Below are 20,527 nucleotides of genomic sequence, written 5' to 3'. Positions count from 1 at the left end.
TTGTTAGCGGCTCTGTATAGGCAAGATTTACTGTACATGGGAGGCGGGCGATGAGAGAAATCAAGGTTGAAATGAACTCTTTCATTGCATTCAATAGGGTCTCGCTTATATTTGAAGTTCCGGACCACCATTCACCTAGTGCAGAATAGTTTGCTCCATCCAATATCGTTGTATCCAGTATCTAATCTTTGCTAGATGGCTCCCGTTTTGATCGAAGAGGAAACTTTAGGCGAATATGGTCTCATTTATATGAAAACAAGACTATATAGGATCAGACGATTATTGGACGACGCCGTACGATTAGTAAAGATGGCTGATGAATACCATCCGTCAGGAACACTGTTTAGAAACCGCTCAATGCGTATTTCTTGCTCACCTGATGGGTATTTATTGTGGATTATGAATATTGGAGATCTTTTACGTCTACCGCAGACCGCAAGTTTATAGTGAAAGTGTTATCAAAACCACGAAAACATAGAATCTATTATAGAAAGGGTGGGACACAATGCCTCGTGTTACTCGAATCTGAATCGGGTATAAATCCGACCAAGTGATATGTTAATGTACATGTTCTCGACACCTATATAGTGCGACGACTCAGGCCACATTATGCCACAATGCTGAAGTACATGCTGTATTTTTAAACGTCACCAAATGTATCAACTGGAGAAGTCAAATAATATAATTCCATAAAATCAATATCTTTGCCAACATTTTCGACGAGGACTTGCAAGAGAGTATAGGCTGACGGTCTAGGCCAGGCCGCACGATGTATTCGGCGTTTGACTATTGCTACATTGATATTGAGCAGAGTGTAAAACGGGTTTCTATATACTTGCTACCGACGTTACTCTCAAGTTATAGCCAACACCCCAATCGCACATTTTTTTATGATGCAATAAACACATCAAATCAAGATGGATCCCGTACGCCTGCTAGATTGCTTACATCAGACATTAACGATATATTCATTATATCAATTTCATTGATTTTTTGAATAAGTACCATTCGCTGACTACAAGCATGTAGCGTATTTTGCCCTTGGTGTTGTGTGATTTGATTGCGGGTCAAGCTCTCAGCAGAGTCACTAAATATACACAAATGGAAATATCGATATTTCGAACACACTTTTGTAACAATGCAAGTAAAATTTCTGAGATTGGCAAGGTATATGCTCGCTCAGTGTTGATTTTTTTATGCAGCCAGCGCCATGCAAAGAGTGGACTAAAATTTAAATACAAATAATCTCAACCAAATATGTTATAATGACGTGAAAAATTGTAATATATGAAAAGGGTTCATAGCGAAGAACATACCAGGGTTCGTTTGTGAACGTGAGCCTCAAAATATCCGACGTTCGTCGTTCACACAAAGAACGCGAACGCGAACTTCGCGTTCACACCATCCCTAATACATACCACGAAGATTCTTTGTTTAAATATATTTCTCCTCTAGTATATGTCCCAATTATTGTTGTGATGGAATTCCTAGTCTGACATCATTGCCAGGCATGTCGTGATGGCTATGAATCCTAAACTACGCTGTACACATTGCAGATTAACTCAATATGGCATCATTCGCCACAATTCGTTTGATTGCTGTATCAGTAGGAGCCGTTAATCTCTTTCTATTCATAATCGTGTACTCGATCCCATACTGGAGACAAACGGAAGTGTCGGCGAGCTCCGAGGCTTTAGCTAACATCTGGGGACACGAAGGATTGTGGATAGAATGCTTCTCGCTTTACAGTAAAGCGGCCCAATGCGGGAAGATCGGAGAGTCGGATACCGCGGGCAGTTCGCCTTCGAGAAAAGATTCAGTGTACTATATGTATGGTGTCTACGGTAAGGATTTTAGTCGAAAACCTCACAGTTATTTGAAGAGACTCTTGTAGGTTCAAAACTTAAATGTACAATTGAATAGTATATTCATATTGAAATAAACACGGATATTTTCGCTTGACACTCGTCATGTTTGGCGGTACGATTGTTGATATACAATGTTCTCTCGAATTGTCTGCTATAGTCGCTGACGAGAACCCCTGATGAGAGTCAGTCGAAAATATTCTGGTTGACTTCAAAAGGATTTTTCCAACCCACGCTATACTTATGTTTTAGACTACCTGACATTTTTCAGTTTTCCAGACAAAACTAGGCCCAAAATACCTAGACTTATTTACTTACTTTGAAATCGCTACTTCTACCTCTACTCGAGTGGAAATTTACGATGTTACTTCTGCTTCTACTTGAGTGCCAACAAGACTACTTTGACCATCTCAGTGTACAAGTCATTATTTGCTATCGCGTGACCATGTGCCATAATAACAGACAAACAAAGTGTAGGCTGTTGTATATACGTGGTCATTTGCTTTGATGATAAAGGTTTATGATTTGAATAATACATTGTTAAAAGCTAAATTATGCAGACCCAAAATGAGCAGAAAATTGTCAATTTTCAAAATGGCATAACTTTTCACCCGAAAGTCCAATTTTCATAAAATAAAGTTCATCTTGTTCAGAATTAGCTCATCTACCGGTCTACGCATCCACAAAATTGCAGGAAATTTCAGGAGGTGGTGATGTTAACATCAGTAGTCCAAGTTCGGAATGGCCCTATAGGAGTATTGTTTTTTTACAAAGATTTTGTATGATGGATTACTACAATCTATTTCGTTTTCGAAGCATATTGATCTGATTGTATTAATTTTTGTGTTTGATAGCATCAGTTGCTATACCGACAGTGTTCTGATCAGTACATCGCATTAACTTCCATTCGTACCTGCACTAGGTTATCTGCGTATCGGAAAGATCAAGATTTTGTATAGTGTCGGATTTTAATTATGTAATTTTTAATCCAGTGAGGTCCAAAATTCTTCTGTGTGACGTCGTAGCAAGTAATGACATAAATTCTATTCAGGCTCGTCAATTACTATACTATATAAACATACAGCTTGTGCATCATCAAGTGAGTCATGATGGCTTCGAAGTCAATAATTAACGTGCACATGAATTCCTTGGGCGGGGTTTATGCGAAGGAAAACATGGTATGCTCTGTCAATAACACTAATCAATGACGTTAGCCAACATACACCGTAAACGAAAATGGTGTGTTTCGCCTACTTTCACCCTTAGCGTAGTGTCTAAAAGAGTCAAATACACCAATCCTTATGAGATTTATCGTGTACCGCCCCTATATATGACAAAATGGCGGAAAACATGAACTGAACCCACTACACCCCTTTAGCGGTTACAAATCCTACGTTCCTGCGTCCCTACGTACAAGCATCATTTGGATTAAAATGTTGTGTTTGATTTCTATACTGCGATGTAAGTCTGAGATATGTTCTGATTTCGGGGAATCGCGGGTGTATAAACTGTATATTCACACTCGTATCGCGGGTGATATACAGTATACACGCGTGTGAATGCACACTTTTTTCGCTATGAGTGTATGATGGGTTTGATATGGATAAATGAAGATTTGGTGGTCGGTAATTATTTCATCAATGGCGTGAAGTCGTAGATTCATTATAACGTACTGAACACAGATATTGCAATACTGGTATTTTATAATCTATAATGTATATTGGTTCTGTATTTCAGCGTATCTCGGAGCTTACAGGACCCTGATGACTGTTGCTCTAGTGACAGCTCTCGCTGGCTTCGGACTATCTGCTGCGGGGATGCATTGTAATAAGATGGTTAAGGAAGGCGGGAAGGCGAAACATTGGATGAATGCTGTTGCAGGAATATGTCATTTCGTTACAGGTAGGCCTGCACTACATGATGGAGCTACTATTGGATAGCTTGATAGAATCCTACCATTGTATGTATACGAGTTATATAAAGAAGTGGTCAGTAACGATGTACGCCTACTTTTCAAGGTACACCAAGTAGGTTTTGCCTACTTGAACTGTACTAACTCCAGTGGTTATGATTTGAGATCTAACACTTAAAGTTTCCAGTTTTTTAGGAAAAACTAGGTCTGGAATACTTGCTTTATAAATTACTTGGAAATGACCACTTTTACATCTATACTAGGGATGGTGTGAACGTGAGGTTCACGTTCGCGTTCTGTGTGTGAACCTCGGAAATTCAGAGGTTCGCGTTCACAACAGAACCTTGATAGGTTCTGCACTGTGAACCTTTTTAATACATTACAATTTTTACTTTATTATGACATCTTTGGTACGAATTTATTGCATTTCAACTGCGGGCCGGTCCGTCTAAGCATGGCGCTGGCAGCAGAAAAAATCAACACAAGACGAATATGCACCTTGACAGTCTCAAAGATTTTACTTGCTTTGTTACAAAAGTTTGCTCCAAATATCCAGCTTTCCGATTGTGAATATTTAGCGACTCTCTGCTGTGAGCACGACTCGCAATCACACAACGTCACGAGCGAAATACACTTATAGTAGTCAGCGAATGATGCTTATTCAACCAATCAATCTTGACCTCATACGTTGATTGGGGGTTTTGGCTACTGCTGTATAACTTATTATTGGGATAATATCGGTAGCAAGCATAGAAACCCTGTTTTACACTCTGCTCAAAACCAATGTAGCAATACTCAGACGCCTTATACATTGTCCGGTCTGGCCAAGACCGTTAAGGTGTTTCTTATATTCCCTAATAAGTCCTCGTCGAAGTTGTTGGCAAAGCGACGGATAATATTGATTTTATGGAAGTATTATATCATTTGATTGCCTCAGTTGATACATTCAGCGACGTTTCAAACGCCAGTATGTACTTCCGCATTGGGGGATTATGTGGCCCGAGTCGTCGCTAGGTATCGTGTACGTACATGTACATTAATATAGGGTTGGAATTAGCAATATGACGTCACGTGACGTCATGAGGTTCACGTTCGTGTTCACACAGAACCTTTCAAAAAGGTTCGCGTTCACACGAACCTGAACCTTTCAGAGGTTCACACCATCCCTAATCTATACTGCAGTATAAATGTACGACGTTACTTGTGCTCATACACCTCTTGTGAAATATTTTGACGAAATCTTTCGTTCGTGACACAAGGTACTCTTGGAGGTATAGAACCTCAATATACAATTGAATTCTCTATGAGTTGCCAACGATTACCCCTGACGAGTGTCAACCGAAAATGCTCGGGTATATTTCAATATGAACACATTATTCAATCCTGTATCCCAGCACAAAATACACGGGAAAAACGGATTATTCTGAAACTGCTGCGAAGGTTCACTAAGAAAGAGAAACTCGGCATAAACCATCCTTCGATTCCGGGATTTTCAGGAATCGCTGCGAAAGTTGACCTTTTTTACTCAAGTTGTCAGCGATCAGAATGAGCTGTATAAATTTCCCGTTTCTACGTCCTCATTCTCGGATCCGAAAATTATGGGGGGGGGGGGGGAGGGGCGATAAATATATGTCGAGCTTTACAAGGGGGCGATGAGTCGAAAAAGGTTGGGAACCACTGGTATATAAGGTGGCATCATTGGCTTGGTCGCGTCAATTTGAACTATACCACATATATTATGTGGTAATTATTCTTGACATCCAAAAATGTTCTTCTATACCCTTGGAGAGGTCCATCGCCTTTGCACACTTATCACCAGTATATCTATGGCTCAAACACTTTTCTGGATTGACTTGTTGATTTGCAGGAGTTCTGACGTGCATCTCCTGTTCTTGGTACGCGGCTCTCGTGATGAAGGAACAGAGTTCGCCTTTCTATCAGACAGTGCGCTTAAAATACAATGTCGGAGCGTGCATTTACATGGGATGGATCACTTCGGCAATTTCCATAGCTCTCGGGTGTCTGTTGACATGCTGCACATGCTTCAACAGACCTGTTGACAATGATTACGGATGGAAGCCGCCTATATCAGGTACGATAGACTATAATTGGACACGGTCGGATTTTTAGACTTACATTCATTGGGATGTACCAGTGCTCTTAAGCATGTAGGCCAGACCTGGGCAAAGTGCGGCCCGCGGGGCTATTTTGTGCGGCCCGCGAGAGGATGCTTGGAATGCAAAACATAGAACCTGCTTTTTGAATGTTGATGCGTGGAATAAAACCATAGGCTGTATCAAGTGAACAGGAAATTCGATTACCTTGAGGCCTTTAATTAATTCGCCACGATCACGCTTCCTACATACCTCGCATGCGTATGCCAGATTCGAAATAAAGTCAATGTAGCAAAGTATGAGTAGCAATTATTGTCACAAGAAATCACTCTTTCCAAATAGTTTAGTTCAAACCTTTTTGTTGCCATCTTCTTTACTTTCATTCAGTGTGCATGCCTCCTTTTTACATCGCCTAGGCCAAGGTGGGTGTCCGATTCCATATAGACTACTCCTACTCGCTTCGACATCTTCCTGTCTTTTCATTGTATCGCATTTTTTGTGGTGTATTGAACTGATAAAATTGCTAATAAACCAATGATGATGATGATGATGATGGTTGTCACATTACGCATTATACGACCAGTGTTTCAAATTGTTACGTGATACGTTTCCAAATCCCGAATTCGTGAAACAAGTCAATCAGTGCTCGCGATGACTATATAACTCATCATATCTATCAGCCATAAAGGTTGAATGGGCATGTCAATAAGGAAGACGTAAATTGAAATTCAAATAGCATGTCACCGAGATGTTGGATTTTAAATACAGTAGGTCTTATGACAGACACTCGGTCAAGGGAAGGCGAATTTCAGAAAAACTGCAAGCTTCGCTCAACATCATGGTTATTCAAGCTGCGCACTGCTCGAAAGGCAGCGACCAAGACAATATGCTTTGTAGGCCTACTATCCCAAATATATTCCAGTCCGGTGGTTTCCGAACCGGGGCGTGAAAGCATCTGAAGGGGGCGCGAAACCGAGGTTAAATGATTTTTTTCGCGCAAGGCGCGATTTACCCACCCAGCTCATAGTTATTGCTCTGTGAATTGTCCGACTTTGATATTTCGGAATTATTTCATCAACAACCATCACCTTCCATGCCATCACACTATCCGTTGGAGTTGCTAGCATTCTCGTTGCCCTTTTTATTATTTTGCGATATCATGATAGGGGGTGCGAAATTTTTCACTATCATAAAGGAAAGCGGGCAATACGCTGGAGAGTATAGCTAAAAAATTTCACTCGGCCCGCCAACGTATTTTCTTCTTCTCACTTGGCCCGCGGAGGAAAATAATTGCTTATCCCTGTTGTAGGCCTATAGTTGTAGGCCTACATAGTGTAATACTGAAATTTATACCCCCTTTAAATCAAACTATAAATTTTATTAGAAATTGAGATACCTCCGCAACCAGTGGAAAGCGTACGGATGGCGTCTGAAGAAGCATATCCTCCTGATTACGATTGGGATTACGATGAAAGCAGGCACAAATCCTCCAAGAAATCTCACAGAAGTCACAGGAGCGGTCACAGTGGCCGAAGTCGCAGTGAAAAGAAATCTCGCTGGGTCGACGATTACGATTATAACGACGACCGATACTCCTACGATGAAAAACGATCACGATCACGACATGACGACGGTTACGTGTGATCGGAACAGTTTATTTGATGATTTCGTACTCTTTTGCATCCGTTCAAGTGCAGGTTGCTTCAAAGAATATGCTGTGACATCTCGTTCTGAAGACTACATGGTCATTTCGTTGCTACTTGTACGTATGTATAGAAACAGGCCCACTATACTTGCGTTTCACCAAAGTCCATTTTGTCCATTTATACTCAATACACTCTTTTACGGATATCTGGTGGCTGGTGCAGATTGTTCGCTCTCTGTATTATTTGACTATTTCAAAAGCAGCACAACGCTTGCTCTTGAACAATGACAAGATATGAGTGTATCGATCATCGAGCAGTTTGCAAATAGTCACATATAATAATGTTCAAATGACATTTACGCTTGATTAAATGCCCACGGTAGTAAAGGATGTTGTTTCTAGTCTCGGCAGTACCACGTTTCGAAGTGTATATGTATAATATGCCTTATGCAGGGGTCGTCGCAAAGTCTGAATATACTCAACAGTACAGTTTCTGTCGTAACGAACACTGAATAACTATGGCCCTGAGTTTTCTTGCAAATCTTGAACACTCGCGCAGATCCGTAGAGCTTTTTTAACAGTCTATCATTCATTCATTACAACGTATCGTGCATCGCGTTATAGCCTACATGTACAAGGAGGGCCGACACAACACTTCGTCACCCCCCTCCTACAAACAAAAAATGTTGGTCTTGGGCCTCATGGCCTAAAACTTATGTGTCTTGGTCAGACTTGGTGTGTCGTGGCGTGGTAATGGCCGCCGACGAAATGCTCATTTTTATGAATCAAGTGTATTTTTCTTGGGGGACGGGTACCCAATGATCAAGATATTTTGCAACAATAAATTCGTGTGTGGCGCGAAAAAGATTTGATTAAAGTTGCATGTATTAAAAATATACTCTACAATTTCTGGTCATTAACGAAATAATTTTGAGCCCCCATCGAGCTCGCCCCCATAATTGGGGGGTTTGGGGTTTGGCAGTTACGGTCTTGTGTACAGGGTGCGAGTTCATAAGTGTGAATGTTTTAATAGTATAGACGTCTACAGCAGCTGTAAGCGACTATGTTAAGAATATGAAAATAATAGTACCGTTAATTATAAATAATTATTGATTGTAACGACGATTCCAAAGCATCTGCGCATGTGCACGTGCACACGATATTTCAAATCCTGAGCTCAAGTAACAAAAAGTTACCAGTGGATGGATATAAACAACTAAACATCACATTTTCCACTTATTTACATTTTTCTTGAATATAAAAAGGGCCGGGGGACAATTTTTAACTATACTGATATAGAAAATCTATTGATATATTGATAAAAAGAACACCTTTCGACAGTGCTACGAAAATTCACGCCGTTCTTAGTTCAGTTCGGTAAATACAACACAAGAATGTGATAAAATGAAAAGATAGAAAGGTGTCAAAACGACATGGAGTAGTCTTTCTTTGAAATCAGACACCTACGATGTCGCTACGCCTGGTAGAGAGAGAGAGAGAGTGAGTCTTTATTTTTATCCAACTAAAATACATAGCAAATGGCAGTGATGGTGGTACAGAAAATATGCATGCACTGCACAGTATTCGGTATTAGATAGGAATGATCGATAAGACCGTGAAGGTCATCTGGTCGGATCACACCAGCATCAAACAGGTACACTTGACTCTGAACAGACTGGCTGTAAAAATGTTTAGTTAGAAAAGGAAAATAGAAAGAGAATTAAACCATAGCAATTTACAACGTTGTAAATTGCTATGATTAAACGATGGTAGCAAATGATTAATGAAGCAATGTCAGAGGCCAAGACTCAGAGGCCAAGAATCAGAGGCCAAGACCGACATTTCATCATAGCCTTTACAGACTATGATTTCATTGTAATTTCAAAGAATAGTAACGCAACCACCCTATTGGTATTTTGTCTATTGGTAGTATTACTTGAAAATGCAACAATAAACTGCTAAAAGTGAGTAAAATTAATATCTAATACTTCGAACCATTTGATATCACCAAACATAGTTATAAAGGTGGGTTTAACAACAACTTAAGTGGAAACTGAGCAGTCAACACAATGACTTGGACTCGGACTCTAGCCATAATACCATGACTCGGTCTCGACCCTCTGCTCGATGACTTAGACTCGGACTTGACTCGGTGATGAATTGAAAATGACTCGACTTCACTCGAGTCACAACTATAAAACTGAGATTTACTTGTGACTCGGAGCTCTGTGACTTGGTTACAACCATGTATTCGACGTGGTGTCGTTAGAGTTCCAATCATTTCGTTTATCGTAATCTAGACGTACTGTGATAAAATTCATAAATAAACGAACGAAAGAACGATACCTAGTGAGAGGCCGAGAGCATCTTTATAATGTCACCTGTCGATGTCGCTACGCCTGGTATTCGACGTTGTGTTGTTAGAGCTCAAATCATTTCCTTTTATCGCAATCTGGAGGTGTTGTGATGAAATTTCCAAATACACGAACGAAAAAAAGAACGAGACCTAGTGAGAGCATCATCATGTCACCCAGGGATTATCTAAATAACCCAGTCATCATGTGCGCGTATATTATTTTGATTTGCCTTCAGCTGACCGTGTCCTAGCAACGACGTAAGCGCAATGTTCTCCTGTCTGCCTGGCGCGCGTTTAGCGTTCTTGCAGTAAAAAAATGGCAAAATTCCTTAGATTATTAGGGCAAGAACGCGAAATTGTTCACGAGAAATACTTTAGACACCGAGAGGCAGAAAATATTCGGCTGCTGGAATACGACAGCGCCGTAAAGATACAAAGCTGGTTTCGTGGATTACGAGTACGCAGTTACATAAAACACTTACAAAGATGCGCCATCATCGTGCAAAGACACTGGAGAGGCTTCATGGGACGCCGATTCTACCGAATATCCATCAAAAATTCAGTCATGATAATGAGAATGAATTTTTACAACTGCATGGCCACCAGAATCCAGAAAGTATGGAGAGGATTTTTCGTGAGGGAACATGTACACAACTTCTACGCTCGAAAACGTTACATGGAAGCGTTAGCTATTAAAAATCAAATAGTTCGCAGCGAGATCGATGAGTACCAGGAACAGATAGTGTCTGCACGAAAAAAACAAGAACATATCGAGCTTGAAAAAAGATTACATTATCAAGCCAGGAAACATCACTATCTCCTAAGTACTCATCAGAAACCCGGTGTTTACAACTCTCCTTATTGGCCGTACCCGGATGAAATGGAATACAGATTACGAGCAGCAAAGCCTCTCGACCATAGTAGCAGAAAAAAGAAAATCCCGAGTCTCAAAGGTACTTTGTCACTAGACATGGTTGACCATAAAGATACCACAGTAAAACCTCGACCGCATGCAAAACCATTGCCGCCAATCCAGAGGCAAAAGGTACAAGGACCGTTTAGGGATCCAGTGTTGGTATATGCGCAAAGATACAAGGAATTGAACCCGTCACTGAGAGTTTCTACTGATTATGATGGGTTGGATTCAGCAAGACAGCACATGTACAAGGATGAGTGGACAAAGAGGATAATTGATGTTCCGTTTCTTCCATTTACAAGGAACGAGTCTCAATATGAGCCTCTCCTGCACTCAACATCGAAATATGGGCATCTTTCGTACGGCACTGAGTATTTCAGAGAGACCAACGCCAGTCAGCATATCTCGACCAAACGGTTGCGAACTGTGGTATCTCCGATACCAGTATTTGAAAAATTTAAGCAGACTTATTCTAAGGGTGCTGTTGTGCTTCAGTAAGAGACTTCGTTGGATTCGTGAAACGCTCGAATTACCCATGATGTTTTGTATCGATGCTTTCTAAATATATGTTACGTTTGGTGCGGTATTTTCTAACACCATTTCTTTGTATAGGCTAGATTGGCTGATAACATCATCAGGAGAAAAACATACCCTTGATGCCGCTACATCTTGGAATCTGAACATTTCGATAACTGCTGGTACACCAGTATGTGCTGCGCTTATATTCATTATGGATATGTTTCGAGTGCGAAACCCAAATAGTAATGTGCATTGGTATATCTACTCTCCAAAAAATGATCTGCCAATACAACTCTGGTCACGATTCTTAGATTTACAATTGAATCTAATCCAAACGTTGCCTTGTACTATGGTATACTTGATGCATCTTACGCTCTGCCACAAATGTATTCTTCTCGTTGGTTGTTTTGCATATTTTTGAAGGAGCAAACAAGCTGATATACAGATAAAAATGAATCTGAAATATCTGATTTTTTAGTATGAAGTGACGAATGTATGCCTGAACTCTCAGCGATTCAAACAATTGTACAGTAGTTATTGGTTTGCATCATTATATTACGCTGCGTAATGATTTGGATTATCTGACATGCTCATTTTTAGATAATAATTATCAGTTAGTCTGTCACGATGACATCTGCAGATCGTCCTGTCGACTTACACGCAGTATTGGACAGTAATTTCCGTGCACACCGTAAAGACATTTATGACTTCGCCGGCGGCCATCTGAACCCGGACAAATTAGCGAAAGTAGGAACCACAGCCACTCACACGCCATGGAAAAGCGCGGAGATACAGAAGAAAGAAATTTCGGGCCACTTGATGAAACAGACAAGAAAACACGCGGATAAATTCCTAGCGGACAAGATAGAACACATGCAAAATACCTTAGTAGATTTCTCTGTCGGTACCTCAGGTACAATAAGAGAACCGCATCCACCACAGAGAGTGACTAGAAGAACGGTATCGCCACCAAAAAACGCAGGTATCGAGATACGCGGTTTTGTTAACACAACTCGACGTTCCCAACCTTCCGAAACAGACCTTGAGGATAAAGTATTATCTGGTATTTCGAGACTGTTAGAGAATCAAGACGGTAGGCCAGCATCAAGAGTCCATTTTCAGCAAAGCACGCCATCTATAAAATACCTGCCTAGCGACTTCAACACATACCGAAGTGTACTAACGGAAGAAATGAAACTGCCAGAATTAATGCTGCCGTCGGTGCAGGAAGATATACGCGTACCGCCGTCTATGAAAGATCCAACGTTAAATCCAAAGCAAAGGGTGAACGAAATTACAGACAAGAACTTTACGACCACGCATTTCGCTGGTATCACACGCAAAGACCGGTTCAGCAAAATACTGGATTTCGACAGAAACGTACTGCATAGGTATGAAACTATGGAGAGAAACGTCAGAGACGGTCGGAAAGCGGCCGAGCATTTAGAACGGAAACTAGTGTTGCGCCTTTTAGAACTGAAAGAACATAATCAACCGCCTTACTCTGTGAACTTTGAAAAATTACAAGTTTACGATGAGGTATGGCGAGATTTGTGCGTAGATTCATCCATATTTGGAACACTTTTAGTGGAAATTAAGCAATGTTATGATTCTAGACTGTCATTCTTGTTGGATAACACCAGCAAGACACACCACTCTGAAATATTAACTTGCCTGAACGCCACGGAGGGTCTGTCTAATTACACAGAGAATGACGTAAGGGAAAGAAAAACAACGGTGGATAACTTGGAGGAAGAAGGCAGAAAAACGTTGTTACGTAACTACGAATTACATCAGGGTATAGAACGGGAAAAGGGGATCGCGCGGCAAAAGAGAGAACAGAAAGAAAAGGAGGAGAGAGAAAACAGACTGCTGTTGCCGCTGAAGCTTTTCGGAAAGAAAAAAAGCAGCGCGAAAAACCAACGCTCGAAGAAAGACCCCAATCCGAAAAAACGCCTCGAGATTTTAAGGAGTAAGATATGGGAAAAACTGGAAGAGATATCGAAAATCCGCGGGGATCTCAGAGAGAATTTCGTTCCGAAGACTCTGCACAGGAACATGCAGCAAGCCGTGCAGGACACGGAGGGCGAGATGCAGAAACTAATGCAGCAACGGGAGTACGTCACGAAAAATACAGACACACAACTCAAGTTGTTGCAATACGACTTGCACAGATTTGATTCGATGAGCGGCGACACGGTGGAAATTTTTTTGTCATCTCTCGGAACTTCGTGATTCGGCATAAAATTTCATTAACAATCCAACAGCAATAAACCTGCTCTCAGCAACATGGTTTATGTTACATATTGTCAGGGTCGTAACCAAGTCACTAGGTCACAAGTCTACTTTTATAGCTTTGACTCGAGTCATTTTCAATTCACCACCGAGTCAAGTCAAAGTTCAAAGGACCGAGTCATAGTGTTAAGACTCGAGTCGATATCATTGTCTTCACTGTTCAGTTTCGAGGTGAGGTCCTCTGCTTGGGTGATATAAAAGGCCTCGCATTAAAAATATAGTCAGTATCCTCACTTTCAACAGTTTCTATTCTACAAATACCAGTACTGTTAGTTAGACAAAATACCAATAATGTGGTAGCATTCTACTCTTCGAAGTTACATCGAAATGGCTGTCCGAGTCTCGCGTCATATGACTTGGTCCAGTCTTGCACAATGACTCGAGTCACCGAAAAATCGCGACTCGAGTCATTAAAACTCTGCCTTGACCAAATTTACTTGCTCGACTACTCCTGAGACCTGTCACTTTCTACTTCTTGATGCAGCTTGGTAAATTCCTACTTTTACTTGTAATCAAGTCGAAATTGGTGTTATTTCCACTGCTGACTATACTATGACCACCTCTGTCGGCATATCCTCCAGTTCTAGTCAATTTGGGATTCATATCCCATGCAGAATCAAGCTGAGCAAAATTCATAAAATCTACGTCCCATTCATTGCCCATGTCTTGAGTCTAATATTTTTTACTGCTTTTCAAAAATACGGTAAGAATTGTCTAGGACTATGAACAAATAATATAATTCAAAACTATATCGAAAATTACTACACATCATTTACAATACCGGTACCTGATATTGCATATACATGTCATTTTTCAGGACCGGGTAAATCAGCTACACATGTTTGAATAGCATATTCACATATAAATAAACCCTAATATTTCCAGACGACACTCGTCAGGGGTAATCATCAGCAACTATTATTCAATTGTATATTGAAGTTCTTTACCTCCAAAAGGCTCTTTAAAAAAAAACTTCATGGTTTCAGTCCCCTCAATTCTGATATTTGTTATAGTACGTACAATATCGTAGACATGATATGACCCAAAAGGTAGGGGATACTAAAAAGTGATTGCACTATGATTTCGTGTACAATCACTTGAACAGGAACAGAAGTGACAAGGCCGGATATTTGTGCTATTAATGACAACATATTCAAGTAAACCATGTCAGACTAATCGTCAGCAATTATCGGAGAATTGAAAAGAATGTTGTATATCAACAATTGTATCAGTGCTGGGATCAAGTCACTACCTTCGAGTCACGAGTCATTTCGAGTCATTGCACATTTTGACTCGAGTCAAGTCAAGTCAATCATTTTCGAAGGTGACTCGAGTCAAGTCAAGTCACTCGATTTTTGGAGGTGACTCGACAAGTCAAGTCACGAGTTAAGTCACAATTCAAGTCAAACTGCCTTTTCGAAGTATGAGGTATGATTACGTCATTGCATTTTGCTAGCTGTCTGAAATACCGATTGCGTCGTCATCGATTTTGAACAGATGAATGAATATAGGGTTGAATATACACGCAAGAAGGCATTGTGTCGCTCACATATACGTAAAACTGCTAATTGCATAGCCTCAGTTTATAGTTACCAGCTGAAATAGAGAATATATAGAAACGAATTGATAAGATGCAATACAATACCCATTTACAAATTGATATGATACAATTCAAGCCTGCTCCAATGACTGAGGACTATATAACCAATATTCGAATTCAATTAATAAAACAAGACGCTTGGTTAAGGTAAGAACAGAGAACAAAAATAGACATTTTGCTATTAAATTACTTTACTATACTAGTTTACGACAACGTAAGCTGAAAGCTTCGATAACTTCGTTCTTGGTCAATTTATTTGTGAGATAACAATGGAGGCTCAGTAAAACGCACGATCAATGAATGATTGGTCGCTCTCACGGGTTACACCAGCGTTTCGCGAACAATCCGAAGATATGCAAGATACAGTGATTTTTATCAACACCGATTACTTGATGACTTGAAATTGACTTGTGAATTTTGGTCCGAGTCACGAGTCAATCCACATTTCTGAATCGACGAGTCAAGTCAAGTCATTTTAGCAAAGTGACTCGAGTCTAGTCAAGTCATACGAAAAAGGTGACTCGAGTCATCCCAACACTGAATTGTATCACAAAATATGATGTTACCAGCCTGCAAATTCGACTAATGGAGGCGAACAGATCACTTTTGAAGCCCAATGTGTTATTGTTAGATTATACACAAACTCATTTTGTTGGCATGAACTAGGCTGCATATTTCCAAGTGGCGCCAAACCGTGTTCCAGACACAGTCTCCAGGAAGCCAGGAGTCGACAGACCTTCTTTCATTTACTCTAGTTTCTGTTTCTTATTTTCTTTCCAAATTTTCAAGGCGTTAACGAGCGACGAAATGAGCGGCAGGCTAATGGGAAGAAACAACGGAATATATATCGCGAATTTTTGATCTTCCGGAAAATACAGTAGCTCCAACAAAGTCGGATCGAAAAACGCAGTTTCAGACGCTTCGAAAGCTTTGTTCGAAAACGTCAAAGCATCGTTCAGTTCACCGCGAGCTAATGCGCTTTTAGCAAGATTGATTTGATCAACTGCTAAATAACAAAGCCGAGCGATTTCGTCTTTGATAACTATATTCTGAATTTTTTCAAGCAGCTTCGCTAAAGAGTGTATCGTGTGAATTGAGCTCGCTATATTTTCAGCCGACCGCGATCTCATTAGATAGTCTAGCTCAAAATCAGTGATTCCTTCAGTAAAGGACTGTTCGAAGACCACGTTTTCCCTTCCGTTCGTTTCCAATCCTAGGAGAGACCGGAACTGAGCCAGAAACGCTCCCATAAAGTCTTCTGCGTTCAATTCCAATTGCCTTGGTTTTTGCGCGCTGGTTTTGTTTGTTTTCTTCATCGTGATAGCTCCCCAGCGCGGTATCAGTATTGTGTTTGTAGAAGATATATTCCTGTCCTGACGCTCGATGTATAACGGGTTGTATTTGTCTGGAAAAAGTCGTAGCATGATTAGACTAATGTGAGAAAAATGCCGGTAAACCGTGATCTAACTCTAATCTAATTTTTGAAATCTTTCTTTCCTCTAATTCTAATCTAATTTGTGAAATGTTTCCAGGGCATCATTTTAATTCTAACCTACTTTTCCTGTAAACGCTACGCGAGAACTATATAGTGCGAAGCAAGCCAAGCTTGCTGTACTGACATTTTCTATTCTCATGTTCATAAGAATGAACCATGATATGACACTAAACAAACGTGATTCAATGTCAAAGTTTTCGAAAACTCCGTAATTCTAATTTGATCTAGTTTGGAAATAACTGTGTAGCTATAATTGTAATCTAATTTGGAAGTTGAAGTGGCTGATAGCAAAGGCCTCCATTCACAATATACTCATTTTTCTTGTTCTTAACGTGTTCATTCGAGAAGAAAAACACAGTTCTTGGGCCAATTTTTCAAGAATAGGTCTTGCTACTGATACAAGAGTCTTGAATCAAGGCATGTAGAATGTCTCGAGTCATCTGACTTGGTCCAGTCAATACACTATGATCGAAGTCAAGTCATTGTCCATTTAAAAAAAATGACCCGACTCATTACAACCCTGCGTCTAGTGTTCTGAGTTCAAACTATTCCCAATTAATATTTTAAAGAATTACGATCAAGCTGTATGAAATTAAGTATGTATCTTTTTTGCCATTGCAAGCAAAACGCTCAAACTTCTGCTACAGAAGCGTTCAATTACAAAACTATTAATGATGCCAAGGGTACCAATATTTGAACCAGATAGGGTAGTTCAATAGTTCTCAATTACTTACCTTCAGTCAAGTAGAGAACAAAATTGAGTGTCGGATTAGCAGACATTTCGGCTCCTAATCTGGATTCAACTGGATTGACAACATGAGGAAGTTGTGAGAATCGTAATATATGTCCGTCATCAAACTTTTGCGGCTTCACTGGCATGTCACAATAATAGAGAATCTGAAAGAGAGAGAGAGTTCATTAAAACATCGCAAATATATTTAATATAGTACGAAATACGGAGTTGTAATGATTCGAGTCGAAATTTTTTGACGACTCGACTTGACTAGAGTCATTTTCGTAAAGATGGAAATTGACTCGACTAGTACTCGAGTCATTGCGCAAGACTCGACCAAGTCATATGATACAAGACATTCTATTAGATTTAATTCAAGTCTCATGGATCAGGACCGATACTTGAACATTAGCTCAGAAACCATCTCTTATCTGTTTGAATAGACGTATTCATAATGACAAAAATGTGCATAATATGAATGCGAGGTCTTCGATATCACATAAGAGTTTCAAAAAAGTGATTTGAACCTGACTTGAAGTCGGTAATTACCAGTAATAGTGAACACTATGACTTGGACTCAGACACGAGTCTCAACACTATGACTCAGACTCTACTCCCTTACTTGGACTCGGATTTGACTTGGTCCCGAGTTAAAATGACTCGACTTGACCCAAGTCAAAACTATAAAAGTAGGATTTTCTTGTGACTCAGAACCTTGCGACTTGGTTACAGCCCGGATGAAATATTATGTTTTATAATTTGGAAATGAATTGATATTCAAGTTCCGAAGGACCACAACATTTCAGTGAAATATCTCAGTAGCCAATGTTACAATTACCTGTGATTCTACATGGAACTTAGCGTAACTTCCCAACTTTTCCAACATAGGATACAGATGCAATTTCATTGCATTGTGGATGTCCCACGATGCTTGTAATTCGCCGGGTTTTGGACATATCAATGTGAACAACAGGTCGTAACCTTTGTCTGGTTGAATTGTCTTCCTCATATGATACTCTCGGACCTGAGTTAAAATGTAAGACAAACATACACAGAATATAAAAGGAGAGAAAAAATATGAAAATTACCTTTGGAAAGTCGAGTTTAACTGCCAATGCTTTGCCGACCACATCATCAACATATTGCAAGTGCATTAAATCATTGCGTAAAATATCCAGAGCGATTTCAATCGACTTTTGTATATCTTCCTGGTTTGCATCAGCCTCAGCAACACTGATTTTTATTAGTTTATTGTTCTTTGCAGATATTTTTGGCATCATGACGTCATGAGTGAATATAAAAACAGCATCAGCCTCAGTATTTTTTGCATTTTCAAAAACTTGTGTATCATCATTATTTAATGGAGCGGCATTGATTTTAAAAGTGAACAGGGTTCTCGTAAATTTCAGTTCCTTGTTGAAGTCTTGTGAAGCAAAAATATCTTTACACATCCTCAGCATTGCGTGAGATGTGGCATGAACTTCCACTTTGGCGGATATGGTGAGGGGAGTTGACTGCGATAATGCTTGAATTTCGGTGTATGGCAATTCGGCTCGGTACACTTCTGTAGTTTTCCACCAGAGTGGAACGCCGACGCAGATGAATACTACACTCATGCATACTGCGGCTGTAGCTTGAGATGACCTACTGTTAAGACTTTCCATCGAGATTGTAGACAGCAACCCGCAAGAAAAGCTTCGGTTTCGAGATCAAAACTAGCCTGCTTCCTTCTGTTGATCACCCAGAACTGGGCATGGATTTGGATTTGAGAAAAAACGATCTCATTATATTGGCTTGATTTCGATTTACGACTATTTTGAAGCTGGATTTAAATGTTGACATAAACATAAAGTTTCCAATAAATATTATTTGTGGAACTTTTTGACAAATTTTTGCCACTATTGGAGTTGAATATGATAAATTTTGGACATGGTGCGAAATTATTTCTATATTTGAATTTGGACTTGGATTTGAAATTCAAATCAGGATTAGGATTTGGATTTGAAATTGTCTATCAGCAGTTTACTCAAGTAGATTTCCGGATTGGGTGTGAGTAAAACGTACTACACGACACTACACGATTAGCTCAGCATTTCAATATTCCTCTCATCATATATTTTCCGACTTGCAAGACATACATAATGTGAGTGGTGAGATAGCGCAGTGGTATAATCCGCGGCTACAATACCTATGGGTGCGGGTTCGAGTCCTAACGAGGTCGACTTCAGAATTCCGATATCGAAGTGTTGGAGGTTCACCTAGGCTCCTCCTCGCCACTTCATCCGCGTAAGCGGTGTCTTACAAAAAGCCTAGTGGTGGGCCCTGCTATAAGTCAGCAGTACGGAAAATAATGAAGAATCTCGGCCTGGTGTAAATGACCATAGTAGTCGACAAACACCATGGATATCACAAAACAAACAAACACACATAATGTAGTATGCATTAACAAGAACAAGACACAATGCAATGTAATGAACAGATAGGAGGATGCCGAAACGATCAATTACGGTGTCTCCATCAGGCATCCACCTCGGCCCAGGACCCGATGTAATAACCTCTTCCATGCTCTTTTTCGTTCGATCCATTGTTTCCGACCTCCATCGGGTCTTTCTCTGGGCTGCCCGAACGTCGTACGAACGAGCGACACTGGGGAAGAGGAGCCCAGATGTTCCATTCCATTCCATTTACAAAGGCTATGATTGGATCATTGACATACATTCGTCGTGTGTGATGTGTCGTGTGTGACACAACGCATAGGCCTATCTATAATTTAGGAAATTCACACATTTCATGATTAATGCTACATTAGTATAGTCTAATTATATGACTCTAATATACTAATATAACAAAGACTCTAATAGTCTAATATTGGTGGGGATATAGCAAGGGAGTTATTAGGTTAATAGCATGTGTCCGAGCATATGTTACCAGGTTATAGTTTGGATAGGAAGGAAATTACAGTATCGCTCGGGCTATAGCGCGTCAGACCAAATGGTCGGGCCCAATGTTCCCTCTAATTTTTGACGAGTCTGCGCACACTCACCAACTCACTGCGCAGACCCTTGGAAAACAGTGCG

At 40.2% G+C, this 20,527-nt stretch overlaps 5 protein-coding genes across 10 annotated transcripts in view; 3 read left to right on the top strand and 2 right to left on the bottom strand.

The window, feature by feature from the left end:
- The window catches only part of LOC145455240 (uncharacterized), a 158,244-nt gene that overhangs the window by 73,708 nt on the left and 64,009 nt on the right, over window positions 1-20,527 (bottom strand). The gene's annotated exons all lie outside the window — the stretch shown is intronic.
- LOC145455879 (claudin-8-like) lies at window positions 1,495-7,742 on the top strand. Its single transcript, XM_080333906.1, has 4 exons — window positions 1,495-1,844; window positions 3,603-3,767; window positions 5,645-5,869; window positions 7,276-7,742. Exons 1-4 carry the CDS (start codon window positions 1,568-1,570, stop codon window positions 7,533-7,535), a joined length of 927 nt encoding a protein of 308 aa, XP_080190032.1. The 5' UTR covers window positions 1,495-1,567; the 3' UTR covers window positions 7,536-7,742.
- On the top strand, window positions 10,046-11,934 carry LOC145455621 (spermatogenesis-associated protein 17-like). Its single transcript, XM_080333603.1, has one exon. It carries the CDS (start codon window positions 10,209-10,211, stop codon window positions 11,304-11,306), a length of 1,098 nt encoding a protein of 365 aa, XP_080189729.1. The 5' UTR covers window positions 10,046-10,208; the 3' UTR covers window positions 11,307-11,934.
- On the top strand, window positions 11,955-13,615 carry LOC145455620 (uncharacterized protein C6orf118-like). The gene has a single exon (XM_080333602.1). It carries the CDS (start codon window positions 11,955-11,957, stop codon window positions 13,560-13,562), a length of 1,608 nt encoding a protein of 535 aa, XP_080189728.1. The 3' UTR covers window positions 13,563-13,615.
- LOC145456142 (GPI-anchor transamidase component PIGS-like) lies at window positions 15,960-19,213 on the bottom strand. The gene is made up of 4 exons (XM_080334204.1): window positions 18,539-19,213; window positions 18,289-18,474; window positions 17,452-17,614; window positions 15,960-16,627 (listed from the first exon to the last, which is right to left on the bottom strand). Exons 1-4 carry the CDS (start codon window positions 19,112-19,114, stop codon window positions 15,969-15,971), a joined length of 1,584 nt encoding a protein of 527 aa, XP_080190330.1. The 5' UTR covers window positions 19,115-19,213; the 3' UTR covers window positions 15,960-15,968.

Source organism: Botryllus schlosseri, chromosome 14 (genome assembly GCF_051294905.1).
Source record: "Botryllus schlosseri isolate E-star chromosome 14, Bs_hap1, whole genome shotgun sequence".
Taxonomy (NCBI): domain Eukaryota; kingdom Metazoa; phylum Chordata; class Ascidiacea; order Stolidobranchia; family Styelidae; genus Botryllus; species Botryllus schlosseri.
Note: the sequence above shows the minus strand (reverse complement) of the source record. Positions and strands in the feature narration are given on the sequence as shown.